The sequence below is a fragment of the Geotrypetes seraphini genome, chromosome 10 (genome assembly GCF_902459505.1).
Source record: "Geotrypetes seraphini chromosome 10, aGeoSer1.1, whole genome shotgun sequence".
Classification (NCBI taxonomy): Eukaryota; Metazoa; Chordata; class Amphibia; order Gymnophiona; family Dermophiidae; genus Geotrypetes; species Geotrypetes seraphini.
In genome coordinates this window covers 46,290,690-46,308,284 of record NC_047093.1, presented here as the reverse complement: position 1 = coordinate 46,308,284, position 17,595 = coordinate 46,290,690, and the positions used below count along the sequence as shown (strand labels likewise).

The following is a 17,595-nucleotide window of genomic DNA, read 5'->3' as shown; positions in this document are numbered from 1 at the left end:
TTTGTTGTTCAACAGTTACTGCAGACTTGTTGGATTTCTCTTTGTTTTGTTTCCTGGATGTTTTTTTAAAAGGCAGTCTTGTCTTTGCGGTCTGGATTTTTTTTTTCTTTTGAATGTGAAGAGTGAAGGTGGAATCATGGAGATAGTTGTGTCTGTTGGTTTCCAGTGTATATACTACAACTATTTATCATTTCTAAAGTGCTGAAAGGCATACGTATCACTGTACATGTGCATTTAACATGTAATAGATGGTCCCTTCTCGGAAGAGCTTACAATCTAATTTAGACAGCCAGGACATATAGGGTTGGGGAGTTTTTCTCTTAGAGAGAATGGTAAGATGGACATAGGTATCTTAAGGTGAGTGGGAATTAGGAGTTAAAAGCAACCTTGAAAATGTGAATTTTTAGCTTAGATTTGAATACTGCTAGAGATAGAGCTTGATGTAATGACTCAGGCAGTCTGTTACAGGCATACAACGCAGCAAGATGGAAGGGGATGGAGTCTGGAGTTGGCAGTAGGGGAAAAGGGTATGGATAGGAGGGATTTACATGATGAACGGAGTTCACAGGAGGGAGTATTGGAGGCGATAAAGAGATATTAAAGGGCTGCTGAGTGAATGCACTTCTAAGTCAGTAAGAGGAATTTGAACTGTATTCAGAAATGGATGGGGAGTCGAGGACAGGTCGTTGGAGACTTTTTAGCAAGATCAGTTTCCATGGAATGCAGTGGACAAAAGCCTTATATATGGGGGTCAAGAATAACTTGAGATGCAAGGAAGTCCAGGCAGTGGCAGTGAACAGCATGTTCAAGTAACTTGGATAAGAAGGGGAGGAGGGAGATGAGTTGATAATTGGAGGAACACCTGGGGTCTAGTGAGGGTTTTTGAGGAGGGGTGTAACTACAGCATGTTTTGAAGACATCGGGAACGGTTGCAGTGGAGAGTGATAGAGGGATGACAGTGAGAGAGAGTGCTGGGTAGCTTGGTGGGAATCTAGGCACAGGTAGTGGGTTTGAAGGAAGAAAAGTGCAGTTCCTCTTCAGTAATTTCAGAAAAGGTGGCTGGGGTTGAGGGAATGTTGGCAGAGGGGACAGATGGAAGGAGGGGGGTGGGGGGAGGTAACCTAGTTGCTATGAAATTATTGCTGATAGAAAGTTAACTCTGTGGAGTAGTCAATTATTGAAATTGGTTGCATTAAGACACGTGAAATTTGTTTTGTCTTTCCTCCTCCTCCCCAGTCAAAATCATAATGTTGTCAGCACACCAGTATTATATCAAGGATTTAGTCTAATATTTATTCAAAAAAGTTTATTCTAGTTCTGTCCCGCAGTAGTGTTTGATTAGCAAATGTTGTCATTGAAGCTGAAGTAGTTGTATTGTGTGATTTGGCTGCGTATAATTCACCATATCCCTATCTCGGGTCAGAACACCTCAAAATCCTGATTGAATCCTTTAAACACTGAACTTAAGGGGATGCTATTTGTGGCTTTCCTCAAATGTAGTACATATATTTCTATGGATCCCTTTTAAAAATTTCTTCTAGCATTCTGTACTAGAATATATAACATTTTGAGAAAAGTATCATTTTGTCTTTTGCAATAAATGAAGTAAAGATCTTGGTTTCCTGTCACTCAAACATTCTAGTGTTTGATCATCATCTGATCATTTATCCATCTCCCTTCACCCCATCCTGACCTTTCTCTTTGAGAATTCATTGAAATGGTTGTATGTTTATATTAAGATAATTTTCTTCACCAAATAAACATACCCACAAAATTTTAGAAATATTTCTTGCTGGTATTAGTGACCTTCAGTGGTATACCTTTGGGATGCATGCTCATGTAGGCAGTCCCTTAGAGGTTGGGTTTTTTTTTTTTTAAATTATTATTCAGTTTTCTATACAGTTCTCCCTGGAGAGCTCAGAACGGTTTACGTGAATTTATTCAGGTACTCAAGCATTTTTCCCTGTCTGTCCCGGCGAGCTCACAATCTAGCTAAATGTACCTGGGGCAATGGGGGGATTAAGTGACTTGCCCAGGGTCACATGGAGCAGCGTGGGTTTAAACCCACAACCCCAGGGTGCTGAGGCTGTAGCTTTAACCACGGCGCCACACTCTCCCTTACCTATTATAATATTTTTGTGCATATTAAAGATCAGTATATTCTAATATTTGCATTAAAGATCAGTATATTCTAATATTTGCTATCTTTTTTCCACTTGTTATCCTGATTTGTGGCTTGGGCCTCCAAAAGCTAGTCAAAATATATATATATATTTTTTTTTTTTAATTGAATTAAATATTTTTATTTTATTGTTAATCTTCAAAAGTGGACTACCAAGGCTACTACCACACTTCAAGTTGCTTGTAAAATTACCTCCTAAATATAATTATTGCAGAATTGACTGCTCTTCATTCCGCCTACCACCACATATACAAATTTAGGGGTTGCAATCAAAGGCCTGGATTCTGTAAATGGCACCGTTGTTGACGGTTACCAGTCGAATGTTAATCATGCGGTGGTTCTGTTTATAGGATCGCAGCTTCGTTAGGCGCCGGAAAATTAGGCCAGAGTTTTCAGCACCTACATTTCTAGCGCCTACCTTTTTGTGTGAATCACGCCTAAGGAGGCACTTTACGTCATCTAACACCACTTCTGGTGTTGGCCACACTTACAGGGATGTTAGGTGTCATAAAACGCCTCCATAGGCACAATTGGTGCCTGCATTTTTGAATTCTTTTTTTTTTTTTTTCTTAAACGATGTTTTCAATTTAAGTTAGGTGCTGATAGGGCGCCACTGAACCGCAAAGCTGGCCTTTTGTGTCCGTTTTAAAACCATCTTGCTTTTTCCTTTTTTGAATGTTATCTTGCTTGAATGCACACTGTAGTAATTCTGTGATATTGGGTAATCAGAAGAAATCTTTAGAGATGTTTGACAGAGTTCTAGATGATTCACTCTTGTTTACTGTATAATATTGCACTTTTGTTGATGTACTGAAATGGAAAGATTTCTAGATCCAGTTTCATTACTGTTGCTATTCTTGTGTGTCTGGGAACAGCTAGAACTTCCCATGAGAGCACAAGTTGTCCAAGCCCCAAGAAGTCGCCAGGCAGAATAAGCCCCAAACCTGCTTCACCTAATATGTCGCAGCACCATCCGGAGGAATCTGAAAATCTCAGCAAGAAGAGAAAATCTTCTGAAAAACCAGGTAACAAGAAATTGGCTTATTGAAGTCCTAGTAGGGCTAACGTAGGATAAGCTGTCACACTGATTCTTATTTTTTTAAAAGTGTTTTAACCTACTAAAACTCCAGTTATCCAGGACCAGTACAGTACTAGAGTTGCTCTATATAATCTTTCTGTACAGTTTTGGTAGTACAGCAATGGAACACATTTTTTTTCTGTTTGTAGTAGAACACAGTCCTGGGGGGAGGGGAGATTCTTGGTGTACTTTATTCCTACTGGACGTGTTTTAGCTGAGCTGCCTAGAAGATAATTGATCCTGTCCAAAATATGTAAATCAGTTGGCTTATAATTTAATGTCAGTTACTACAAGTGGTATCATTATTGATATTAGAATTTTAAGCATGGGCTTACTTTGATATTTGTCTCTAATATTAGCTAGTACCCTACAGCTATTGTATGTAAATGGTACCAATGTGATGCTTAGAATTTTAAATAATAATTTCATAAAGCCTGAATACCCAGACTGTTGTACCTTGTATTGCACAAACTACTGTTGTCACTGCTGGGGGCCTCTGAGAATTTTGAATGATCATTCTCGGGTCTGATTTCAGATCTTTCAGTACCAGGTTAAAGTAGAACAAAACAATTGAAACCAAAAAGCTAAATGCTAAGCTCTGAATACTAAGTAAATAATGTATAATAGTGTATAATTCTTGAAACTTGATAAGAGCCAGGCTGAGCTTGTTTTAGCTAAGAAATAATGGCAACTGGAAGACATCGGTGCTTGAGATGACTGTCTGAATTAGGAGCTCATTGACTTGTTTGCAATAAGATTAATCTGGGGGGTTTTCTTTGCATAATCGGTCTTGTCGGCTGATTACTTCTGAGTATTCACTATGATTTTCTATGTCACAGGTACCTCTGTAGTGTTGGAATTTAAAAGCTTTTACTTACCAACCTAACCAGCGTGAGGTGAGCGTTGGAGACAGGAGATAATAATAATAATATTAGGGTCATTCCATGTCAAGTGATCAGATTCTTGGAAAGTGCCCTGCATGACCATCACGGATTTTGATGAAACTTCATATGCAGAGTCCACCATGTCTCAAACGAACTTTGGTAAAGTTTTAGTTTCGCCTGTGGAATATTTGTGGAGATATAGCCATTTGTTTGACCCCATACCACAATGAAATACAGTACGACAATGACATTCTGACAACTTTGAGACACAATATCTCACGAGCTATGTTTCCAAAAAAACTGAAACTTAGCTACCCTGCACAACTTTTGGAGCTCTATTCAGTGCTACCAATAATAATTTTTGTTGAGCACTGAGTGAATGGCTGAATTACAGTAAACTTGGCTGAAAAAATTAGTGCTCCAAAAAAAGTCAAAGTTTGACATTACTTAGCTCCCACAATAATTGAGTAATAAATGCGAAATTTGGTGCATAATGTCTCAGTACAACGTTGTTTTCAAAAGTACAATTTCAACCTCCAAGCTCTTTCCATTAGTTTACAAATTAAGTGTAAAGTTGCTAATTTGTGTAAAAAGGCCAAAAATAGGGTATTTTCAGCCTGCTTTTACAGAAAAATACCTTTTAGAAACTCTTTCAAATCAGTCTCATTAGAAAGAGCATATTTCAAACCCCCTAAAAAAGTGGACTTCATTTTTCAACGCAGGTTAACAATGGCTGAAAAAGGGGGACAAAGTTGGGAGACGTTGCCACGGCAACAACCTCTATTTCAACATAGTTCTGTCATTTTTATTGTTACAGTTTTGTATTGACGTAGTATTATTACTACTCTATTGCGTTGGTCCATAGTGACATTGTCACTACCAGTTCAAGAGTTTGAACTGGCAACCCCATCGCCATAGCGGTCACGCCCGATAGCTGTGCAATACCAGCCATGGGTGGGCCACTTCGTCCAGGTTCCCAAGCCTCGCATTTAGTTTCTTTGTCAAGGTTCCAAAGCCTTTTGTTGGTATCTTTCTGGTTCCAAAGCCAATGATTAGGGTGTCTTATCCTAGGTTCCCAAGCCTAAATTGGATATCTTATATGGTTCCCAAGCTGAAGTGAACTCCACTTTGTTGGCATCGATTCGTTGGTATCCATTTTAAACTGAATTAATAATAATGTGGATCTGAAAAAGGAAACAAGTTGTAATTTGTGATCTGCATGCAACAAAATTATCACTTCAATTTCTAGTTAGGAATAATCATTAATTAAGAACACTATAATTGTACACAAAGCTTGAGTAAAAATAAACAGGGAAAAACAGTGTGAAAAGTGACATAATTGTAAGTTGAAATGTAGGCCGTTGCCATGGTGACATCTCCCAATTTTGTCCCCCTTTTTCGGGCATTGTTAACCTGCGTTGAAAAATGAAGGGGGTTTCTAGGGGGTTTGAAATATGCTCTTTCTAATGAGACTGATTTGAAAGAGTTTCTGAAAGGTATTTTTCTGTAAAAGGCTGAAAATACCCTATTTTTGGCCTTTTTACACAAATTAGCAACTTTACACTTAATTTGTAAACTAATGGAAAGAGCTTGGAGGTTGAAATTGTACTTTTGAAAACAACATTGTACTGAGACATTATGCACCAAATTTCGCATTTATTACTCAATTATTGTGGGAGCTAAGTAATGTCAAACTTTGACTTTTTTTGGAGCACTAATTTTTTCGGCCAAGTTTACTGTAATTCAGCCATTCACTCAGTGCTCGACAAAAATTATTATTGGTAGCACTGAATAGAGCTCCAAAAGTTGTGCAGGGTAGCTAAGTTTCAGTTTTTTTGGAAACATAGCTCATGAGATATTGTGTCTCAAAGTTGTCAGAATGTCACTGTCGTACTGTATGTCATTGCAGTATGAGGTCAAACAAATGGCTATATCTCCACGAATATTCCACAGGCGAAACTAAAACTTTACCAAAGTTCGTTTGATACATGTGGGACTTTGTGCATAAAGTTTTATCAAAATCCGTGATGGTCATGCAGGGAGCCCTTGATCACTTGACATGGAATAACCCAATAATAACTTTATTCTTCTGTACCGCCATAATCATGCGACGTCTAGGCGGTTCACTCTGAAGAGAGCTGGACAATCAGCGAGTTACAATATGCAGACAGTCAGTGAAATTACAGAATGCATAATCTTAAAATGCAGCGAATTACAATATACAGCTTGTTAGGAATTTCAGAGGGGACATGTTAGAAATAATAGAATTGGATTTAGTGTTTGGTGTAGTTATGTTTAGGTGAAATGTCTGTCGAATAAAGCAGTCTAAAAGCATCATAGGTTAGTCTAGCTCCATTAATGTAGTTGTCTAGCCAGTGTTTGCTTGGTACATAAAAGTTCTATCCAGAAAGGTTTTGTATTTACAGCCGGTAATGCCTGGGTATGCAAATAGACTGCAGTTTCTTGTTAGTCTTTTAGGGCTGTATAATACAAAGTGAGATAGCAAGTATGTAAGAGCTAGTCCCCAAACCAGCTTGAAACATATGCAAGAGAACTTGAATATTATTTGTGCCTCGAATGGCAGCCAGTGCAGCAGTCTGTAGTAGGGGCTAACATGGTCGCCCTTTTTCAATCCAAATATCAAGTAGACTGCTGCGTTCTGAACAATTCTAAGTTTCCTCGCTGTTTTTTGGGTGGTATGCCCATATAAATGATATTGCAATAGTCCAGTGTAGAAAGCACTAGTGATTGCACTAGTAATCTAAACTAAACTAAACCTTAAGTTTATATAACACATCCTCTCCACGGAAGTGGAGCTCGGCACGGTTTACAAGAACTTAAAATATAAGAAGAGAAAGGAAAAGGTTTACATGAGCTTATATATAGAATGGAAGAGTAAGGGGGAAAATAGAATTACATGTTAAAGAAGAGCCAAGTTTTCAGTTGCTTGCGGAATAGTTGGAGAGAGCCCAGGTTCCTGTGATTTTGAAGAGAAGAGATTTTCCCAGTTTACCTGCATAGAGAATACCGCGTAGAGAGGGGAAGGATAATTTATATCATTGGGCGGGTCTGGTAGAGTCAGGACTCGAGGAGTTAAAGGATAGTGGGATTAGGGGAGGAAGGATGCCGTGAATGATATTAAAAGCCAGGCAGGAGCATTTGAAATGGATTCTGGAAATCACTGGGAGCCAGTGAAGATTGGACAGGAGTGGGGAGACATGGTCAGATTTGCGTTTTGCAAAGATCAACTTGGCTGCAGTATTCTGGATAAGCTGGAGTCTTTGAAGACTTTTTTTTGTTAGGCATTAAGTAAATGGCATTGTAGTAGTCAAGTAGTCATAATCTAAGTGATAATGGTTCAAAGTATTTTTTTTGATGGTCTTTAATCTCCATAATGCCATGAAACACTTTTTTACTACTACATTCGTGTGTTCAACCATTGTCAAATGTGTGTCTAATGTGACTCCCAATATTTTTATTGTTTTAGTAATCGGGTAGTCGTGATCTTTTATATGTAGCATTGTTTTGGTAATTTTGTCTGTTGGGCTTGCAAGGAAGATTTTTTTTTTCCTGTGTTTAGTTTAAGTTTGAAGTGGATTGTCCAATGTTCTATTTCGGTAATAATATGAGAAATGTAGTGTGAGATAACCACAAACTCAGATGGCTCAATGGTGGTTTCGCCAGTAGCTTTGTAAGAGACTGACATAATAGGTGCATCAGTGGGCAAACTCTGGGATTTATTGTATGAAATTAAAGTGGATGTAAAAGCGGTATGTCTAGAATTTACTACCCTGGCTGCTGATCTGGGAGGAGAAATAGCAGAATTAGGCCATAGACTTGATTTTGAAGCACATGTGGATGAGCAGGCAGAGGCTATACTAGCTTTGGATTTTAAAGTGCAGGAACATAAAGTGGTGAAATTGTTTTGTTCTCAATTTAAATTGGAGGATTTGTAAAACCAAAGTAGGCATTCCAATATTAGAATCTATGGTCTTCCAGAAACGCCTTAATATTTAGGATGTGATGCCATAGTTAAAAAGATTGCTAGCATTTTACTATCCGATGCACAATGCATAATAAATAAAGCAACTATTCAGATTTGTAAGAGCTCATCATGCCATGGGACACAGTAAACCTAATAAGCCTAAGGATATTGTTGCATGTTTTTCTGACTTTAAAATAATGGAGGCAGTTCTTGCCAAAGTAAGAACACAGCAGCGTATTAAGTGGGACTCTTATGATTTGGAACTATACAAAATTTGGCAATTGCGACCCTTACGAGATGAAGTAAGCCTCAACCTCTTAACTGAGTGCTGCGAAGATAAAGGAGCTCAATATAAATGGTAACACCTGTTCACTTTAGTTTTTTATCACTGAAAGAGGTGAAAAGTTTGGGTTTTTGGGTTTTTTCTGTCCGATTCTACCTCTACTACTGCCATATCATAAGAATATAAGCAATGCTTTTGGGAACAATAGTATCTTCAGTTAAATCTCAGCCAAAGTGACAACAAGCTACCCAAGGAGAAGGAAATTACAATGCCAGCAGTCAGGAGCTCAATTGCCCTTTAGCAAAAAAAAAAAAAATTCACCATTTACTTGAGCACACCTATATTTGAGGATCTGAATTTATGAAGACTTGTATCTCTTTTTGAATGGTTAAACTATACAGATCTGAGTGATGGAACTGTGTTTTTCCAGTTTTGATCTTGTCTTTAAGCTTAAACCATTCTGTCGGGCTTAAAATAGATAGCATAAACACAGGTTATTTTATGTGTTGATATTTCAGTAGAAATGTTACCATCTGAAAACAGAACCCTCTTAGTTTAATATAGTGCTGTATTCGCATCCTCCGGATTGTATGTTGTTATGGCATCGTATCAACATAAAGAGAAGTGGATGATTGTAAAAGAGAGTGAGGCAGTGTGGGTATTAAGAAATTTAAGTAGTTTGAGGGGTGGGGGTGGGGGGGTCAATATTTTATTTGCTATTTTGGGGTTTATTATTTCAGCAACCATTTCCGGGGAATACCCATTTCCTAATATAGAGCCTACCCAAATAACTAATGTTACATGTTCTCTTAGGCTTTTATGTTTGGCATAATGCTTATTGCAGTTTTTCTGGGTCTCACTGCATCTTGTCGGGTAGAACTAACGTTTCAGCCATCATGCTGTGGCTTTCTTCAGGGTATGCTCCCTTGCTTCGGGGGAGGGGGAGCGCAGTGGTTGAAGCTACAGCCTCAGCACCCTGGGGTTGTGGGTTCAAACCCGTGTTGCCCCTTGTACATTAGATAGATTGTGAAACCACTGGGACAGATAGGGAAAAATGCTTGAGAACCTGATTGTAAAACCACTGAGATAACTTTGATAGGCAGTATATAAAAACCTAATAAACTTGAAACTTGGGGGGTGTTTTAATCTGTCTTATCACTTTGGTACTTTGCTGACCAGATCAATTGTATCCCTAGCCTGTATGTACTATATACACAATAAATAGGACCCCATCTTGCTTTGTTTGTATTAATAAACTACTAAGCTATGTTCTAACTCTCCTTCAGTTTTGTTTAAAAAAGACATGAAATGGGACAAAAATTAGAGGAGCGGGACCAAGATTTAGGTTTTTTTGAGGTGAAAAAATAATGACCTGTTCCCAGGAATATAAGAACCCTTTAAAAACCAAGTTTCAACGTTGATATGAAAGGCCGGCAACAGATTACAAGGGTAGTTATTGTGTGTTGATGCAATAAAGCACATAAAGTGATTTAAATAGCAATAATATATTGTATTACTACAATCTCATATATAGGTATCATGGGATACATATTGAGATCTGATGTACCTTATTATGCAAACCAGCTTGCAATAAACACTGCAAGTTGCGTTATTTCAGAAAACATAACACCAACTCCAAAGCTAGCATTTTTTTTTGTACTGCTTGGAAATGCTGGGATGCTAACATGTTATATAAGAGCCTTTTGGTTATATATGGTAGTTTCATCTCTAACTGTAGTGCCGTAAGATGACTACTAGGATCAATGTGCTGTTTTGAACCTGGTGCCAGTAGAGCAGGGGTGACTGGGCTTCATTCATTTCCTACTAACCTCTAATTGCCAGGGACTTAGAGAGGGAGTCTTGGGAAGGGGGTCTTAAAACAAGAGGAAGTCATTGGGGGGTGTGGGGGGTGGGTGTTATGCGAGAAAGTCTTCTGGGGGAAAGGTGTTCATTGACAGGAGCAGGAAGAGCACTGGGCTATGGGTTAGCAGCCTGGTGCTCCCAGATTATGTGAATAATGCAGCTTGTGAGGTTCTACACATGCACGTCCTTTTATAAGGTTATTCTGCTACTCTGGGACAGTCATAAGAACATAAGAATTGCCACTGCTGGGTCAGATCAGTGGTCCATAGTGCCCAAGTGTCCGCTCACGCAGCGGCCCTTAGGTCAAAGACCAATGCCCTAATTGAGATTAGCCTTACCTGTGTACATTCTGGTTCAGCAGGAACTTGTCTAACTTTGCCTTGAATCCCTGGAGGGTGTTTTCTTCTATAACAGCCTCCGGAAGAGCGTTCCAGTTTTCTACCACTCTCTGGGTGAAGAAGAACTTCCTTACATTTGCATGGAATCTATCCCCTTTTAGCTTTAGAGAGTGCCCTCTCATTCTCTTTACCTAGGAGAGGGTGAACAACCTGTCTCTATCTACTAAGTCTATTCCCTTCATTATCTTGAATGCTTCGATCATGTCCCCTCTGTCTCCTCTTTTCAAGGGAGAAGTGGCCCAGTTTCTCTAATCTCTCATTGTACGGCAACTCCTCCAGCCCCTTAACCATTTTAGTTGCTCTTCTCTGGACCCTTTCGAGTATGTCCTTCTTCATGTACAGCGACCAGTGCTGGACACAGTATTCCAGGTGGGGGCGTATTATGGCCCGGTACAGTGGCATGAACCTTCTCCGATCTGTTCGTGATTCCCTTCTTAATCATTCCTAGCTTTCTTTTCGCCGCCGCCGTGCATTGCATGGACGGCTTCATTGACTTGTTGACCAGTACTCTCAAGTCTCATTCCTGGGGGGGGGTCTCTCCGAGTACTTCACCGGACATCTTGTATTTGTGTATAAGATTTTTGTTACCGACATGCATCACCTTACACTTATCCACATTAAACCTCATTTGCCATGTCGTAGCCCATTTCTCGAGCGTGTTTGTCACGTTGCAGGAATTCACAATCCTCCTGTGTCTTCACTACTCTGTAGTCTGTAGGTATTGTTAGCAGCGGTCTAGACAAATATTCTGTAACATAATAAAATGGTTTCTGTTGGAACAGTGTCTTCAGATGTGTTTATTTGTGTATACTAGGACTGTAATGAATCTTGCTCCTGAGTCAGGCTATGTGGAGTATGGTCTTAGTCTCTGAAATGTATTGCTTAGGCTTGCTATAGTATTTGTATTATCTCAGAGTTCTTCTAGAGTTTGTAATATAGAAGCTGTTTAGGCAATTTACCAAGGAGTGTCTGAAAATTCCTTTTAAGCTTATGGCATCTGATAAAATGGGGAATATTTCTTTTTCTTTTCCCTTTTATAGTCTCTGACAACATTGCTTACAGGGCCGTGGAGTTGAAGTTAGATAGAATCATAGGCCATATTGTCTTTATCTTCCTTCATTTTTCTATGTAGACTGCCCAACCATGCCATCCACTATCCCCTCCTCTCCCTTAGAGAACCAATGTACTTTTCCCAAACTGTCTTGAATTCAGATACAGTCTTCATCTCCACCTCTTCCACCAGGAGGTCGCTCCCAAGCATTCACCACCCTTTCTGTGAAAAAGTAATTTCTACGGTTACTTCTGAATCTGTCCCCTTTCACCTTCATCCTATGTACTGATAAAATATTTTGATACCTACCGAACAGGACTCAACAGGAACCTTGGCTTTCTTTCCCACCCCAATGGAATTGAAACTGCTTTGTCACCTCTCTCTCTCCTACTTAATAAAGACCTTGGTTTTCCTTTCTACTACAAAGAAATTCAAACTGTTTTATCGCCTCTTTGGCCTCCTTTTATGAAGCCGCGTTAGCGGTTTAACGTGCGCAATAGCGCTCTAAAATGCTGGCTGCGCTAGCCGTTGCCGCCTCCTTCTGAGCAGGCAGTAGTTTTTCAGCTAGCGCGGGGGTTAGCGCGTGATAAAAAGTCGCGTGCGATAAAGCCTCTAACGCGGCTTTGTAAAAGGAGCCCTATGTCTCCAACTACCACTGAAATGCTTTCATGTTTCCCTTATATATACTGATGATGCCAACATTTGCTTATTTCTGATCTGAGGAAGAAGGGGTTATCTTTGAAAACTAAACATAAGCTACATTTACCCCCTCCTTTACAAAGCCGCACTAGAGTTTTTACGGCTGAGACGCTCATAGGAATTCTACGAGTGTCGAAGCTGTTACGGAGGCTGGCGCTAAAAACACTACCGTGGTTTTGTAAAGGAGGGGGGTTAGTCCAATAAAGTATTTTTACATTTCTACATATTGGCTTTAAAATAAAAACTTGCAATGCTATAATGTGTGGTAAATTTATCATTTTATAGTACATAGGATCCAGTGGAAAAAATGGGACTCCCAACATTTTTCCAAATAACTCAAAATAAATGTTCTGTTAAAAAACAAACTATTTTTTAAAAATAACATCATTCAGAAAGTGACCGCTAACATCATTTTGCTAAAAATGAATCTCAATGAAAAAAAAAAGCTGCAATTAACTTTTTGCAACAAAATAAGGCATATGACACACAGTGTTTGCTAGGGGAGTTTTCTAATAAAGATCGGGCAGTTTGGTGACCAAAGAACCCAATTCAACAGTCAATTAAGCATCGAGCTGGAAGTGGGCTCCCACAGTCTGCATTAACTGAAGAAAACCTCACTAATTGGGGCCTTGATAAACTGCACATTCATCAAATGATAGGGCAAATCTCATGTGACATTGGAATTTTAAAATCACCAGTAGGTGAAAGCAAGATCTTTCAATTACAAGGCTTTAAAAAACACAGCTACTGAGCTGAGAGGCCAACAAACTTGCCTTGTATCAGTGCAGCAAACTGTTGAAATGTTCATAAAATTTCATTTGGTTCACTGACGAAAAAAAACTTTTACTCTTGACTGGTGCATAAAAGGACATAAAGACCTTCTTTTCAGCACTCAATCAACATTCAGCAGAAATTTAATAATTTCTGTTGGTATCTCTGCTCTGTATTCTGGAGTCTGTTTATGTGTGTCAGTACTTTAGATTCAGAACAAAAAATTTGATTAAAATCGGTGGTACTGAACAGTAGAAAAATAGAGCAGTTGGACTTAAGGTTTGTTATATTGATTCCATAGCCCTGATAGTCTAATTCTTTCCACACTATGACCTCAGTGGTTTTCAGCCTTGTGGACACTATTCTTTCTTAGTGAGCAGTTGCAGTTACATTTACTAGTTACTGAGATATCAGCCTTTGCCTTAGGGCAAGAAGTTTCTTTTCCATTCTATTTCCTGCCGCCTTCTGTGCAGTGTTGGCTTTCTACTCCTGCATAGGATACCGCCACTGCTGACAGACTGCATCTGCCCCCCCCCCCCCCCAAGGACAGGTCCCATCCAGGATTTTGTCTTCAGCAGCAGCAGCTCACACTACTGTGCTTGCTGCTGCCAGCCTGTGTGCTGTCCCACCACCGGCTGCTCTGCACACACTGTTAACCACAGGACCATTGGTATTTCTTTTTGGCTCCAGCCTGATTTTAGGTTAGTTAGGCTGGGGGCTGGAGAGCATCAGGGAGGATGGAAGCCAACATGAGAGCATTGAGTAGGGGGACTGGAAAGCATACTTTATAAATGATTAGTTAATTAAAAATTTCTCTTTATACAGTGTGCTTTGTGTAGTCTAATTTTGTGGTTTCCATTATATACTCATATTTGTGTGTGTATATGAAGAACGAATGGAAGAAAATGGCATTGCAATTAGTACTATTATCGGGGTGAGGTCTGGGGCAGAGCTTTTGCGCCCCCCCCTTCCCCTCAAACAAAGCATTCTGCTGCCTATGCCTATAGTGTTGCATTTCTTAGCACATTGCATGATGGGTCAAAAATTAAATGCTATGTAGCCTTTTTTTTGTTTTTAAAATGTTCTTTAACCTAATTATACAGTTAGATGTCTTTTTGTTAACCTAATAAAACTATGATAAAATTATTTATTTTTAATGCTTTTTGTAGTTTGAGAATCTTCCCTTTTGAAGCATTCTGATACATATGTATATGTGAATATGATGGTGGCCACTGCACATTCATATCCATGTGTGTATGATGTGCATGTAGGTTTCTTTATCACATAGGCTCCAGGTAGAGAATAGGTAATTAGCACTTAATAAAATCACATTTAAACATAACAAAGGATATCATTTAGGTTGCCATTTCTAAGTACTTTTTTTTTTTTTTTTTTTAAATTTTGTGTAGAAAGAAGCGAGATATTTACAAGTTCTTCCTCCTTGGTTGTGGCTTTTATTTGCAAGGTAAGACCATGCTCTTTTTTTTTTTGCACTCTTTGAGGTTAATAATTAATGTTGGCAGTTCCCAATGTATCTTCTCCTGCTTCAGCTCCAGACTAGTCCCAGAACCCTTGTTGCAGCTGTGGAACAATACGGTCTTGAATTTGAAGAGGCACCCTTATTTTGCACATACCTTATATCTCTGCATAGCAGGGCTGTGGAATTGGAGTCGGGACTTAGTAGTATGTATTTACCAACTCCAGCATCAAAATAAAAACTTAAAACGGTGTATTGACAGCATGTTTTTTACTACTACTAGTCATTTCTATAGCGCTACTAGACATGCACAGCGCTGTACATCAAAATGCAGAAGAGACAGTCCCTGCTCAAAAGAGCTTATAATCTAGTTAAGACACAAACTGGACAAGGTGCAATACACTGTGCTCAGGTGGGAGAAATTAGAGGGAATAAGACGCATTGGTGCTTATAAGGTAGGTTGGAGTTTGGATTTGAAAGCATCTTCAAATAAGTTTTTGTTCTGGTTCTTTGTTCAAACTTCAAATAAATATATCTTGTGTCTCTTAGTCCTAATGTTATACATAAATATCTTATGTTTCTATAATTTAATCAAATTTCTCTTAGATTTACTATACAGAGTTGGGCAAAGACCGTAGAAAAATAGGTGTTGGTAGGGTTTGGTTTGCTGACTCTACAACCCTACTGCCTATAACAGTTTTTATTTTTTGTATAGTGAAAGCAAATTCCATGTATGGAAGAAATGTTGATGATAACTCAAAGATGTTGAATCCTAGGTATCCTATGTTCAGCATGCCTACGTATAGCTGAACATGAATCAAATAGTGGTAAGAGACTCCACATAGAGAATGACATGGTGACAGAATTTGTCACCACTCCCGTCCCCACAGATAACTGCGGGAAACCATCCTGTCTTATTCTTTAATGTCTATCTCAGCCTCAGTCTTTTCTAGCATTCTTCAATGCAAGGCTTTGAGGGTCCATGATGGTGCCCATTCATACTCTGATTCTTCCTTCTCTCCTTAAAGAATGACAATGGGGATGGTTTCCTGTGATTATCTGCAGGGATGATGACAAATTCTGTCACTGAGTCATTTTACAAGATGGAATTCAAGCTGGTTGTTGATTTGAGAAAGTGGTCTAACAATCAAAATAACTGGAAATCGTAGCTCAGAAATTAGAGAACCCGGCCCTAATCATTACTGTTGGAAGTCGATTTGTTTTTATAGGAAGTGTGCGAAGTGCTCAAATTGTTCCAAGAAGCTACAACATTTGTAAGGTATTAAGGATGCACACAGCCAAGAAATGTTTATTTTGCTGTAACAGACTAGTGTATGCAGAGAAATTTTACTTATTGTTAGCCTCACGTTTAATTCACACAATAAGTTTGGCTTACCTTGGCCAAGCTGAATGCACTACTGTAGTCAAGGCATACACTGAAGAACACTGCTTACTTCCTTCCCCTGGGCTCCTTCACTGCCTGCCTACATTTTCATGCCGTTCCCCCTCATTTCCATGCGCGGATCGGAGATTGATCAGCACCGAGGTTAGTGAATCGGGTTGGGGAACAATTGGGTCGCAAAGTGGTTGCGGCACGATTGGTGTCCTTGGTGAATCTACCAAACTTTTATGACTCACTTCAAAATATGAAAGAGTAGTAGCCTCAATAATAATAGTACTCAGGATACCTTATACACTCCAATGGGAATTCAGATTCCACTGTTCTCAGAACAAGTCAGTGGTGTTGGAATTCTTCACCATTCCCTTTACATGGAGAGTAATAAATATCTTTTATGGAGATAAATATTTTTTTTATGGAGATAAATATTTTTTTCTTTTTTCATTTCTTTTTCTTTTTACATCCTTATATATTCTTACATCCAAATAACTTATTATAGCTTAAATAGCTTATAAATCGAAAAGGACTCCATAAAAAAAATATTTATCTCCATAAAAGATATTTATTACTCTCCATGTAAAGGGAATGGTGAAGAATTCCAACACCACTGACTTGTTCTGAGAACAGTGGAATCTGAATTCCCATTGGAGGCTTGGTGAATCTAGCCATTAGGCTGTAATCTTTGATGAAAGTGCATCCCATTCATTTATTACAGGCCCTGCTTATCTCACATATAGATTACTGTAACACTATCTAGAAGCATTGTAGAGTAATGTTTACAAACACTCCAGAATACCACAGTGTGCTTACATTGCAAAGCATTTAAATTTGATCATGCTGTTCCACTTTTAAAGAGGTTACATTGGCTACCAGTACATTATAGAATATTTTTAAATGGTTAACTCTTAAAAGCAAGAGCTTTTGGCTGGGATCCCCTCATTAATTGGCCAATATGAATCTCTACACCCCAGGCAGAACAATTTGGTCTCTAAATGAGTAGTGTGTGGTGCTTCCTGGTACCAGAATGGTTAAGTTAGAGGAGACCAGACATGTACCGTATTTTTCCCGCTCCATAAGACACACCTGACCATAAGATGCACCCAAGATTTAGAGGAAGAAAACAAGAGAAAAAACATTTTGAACCAAATTCTCCCTATCAGGCTCTGCACCCTGTCCCCCCCTCCCTGCCAGGCTCTGTACCTTATCCCCCCCTCTGGTGGTCTAGTGGTAGGCCAGGGCAGGCCGGGACAGGGCAGGCAGGCCTAGTGGCAGTCAGGCAGGCCTAGTGGCAGTTAGGTAGGCCTAGCGGCCTAGTAACAGGCTGGCAGGCAGGGCCTCCCACCCGGAGGCAGGCAGGATCCCCCCCTTACCTTAACTCCTCCGGCAATCTAGCGCTGTAGGGCAGGAGCTTTCAGCCTCCTGCCCTTCCCTCCGGCTTTCTCTGCAGTGCAGAGTCGGAGCGGCAAGAAGGCAGGCGTGAATTTTTTTTGTTTCCTGCTTTGCCGTTACATGAATGGCGGTCCAG

At 39.4% G+C, this 17,595-nt stretch overlaps 1 protein-coding gene across 1 annotated transcript in view; it reads left to right on the top strand.

Annotated features, from left to right (window-relative positions):
• ELAC2 (elaC ribonuclease Z 2) overlaps positions 1-17,595 on the top strand; it is a 117,224-nt gene that overhangs the window by 10,265 nt on the left and 89,364 nt on the right. Inside the window, 2 exon segments of the mRNA XM_033961702.1 lie at positions 3,058-3,207; positions 14,604-14,659. Coding sequence (XP_033817593.1) covers positions 3,058-3,207; positions 14,604-14,659 — 206 coding nt within the window.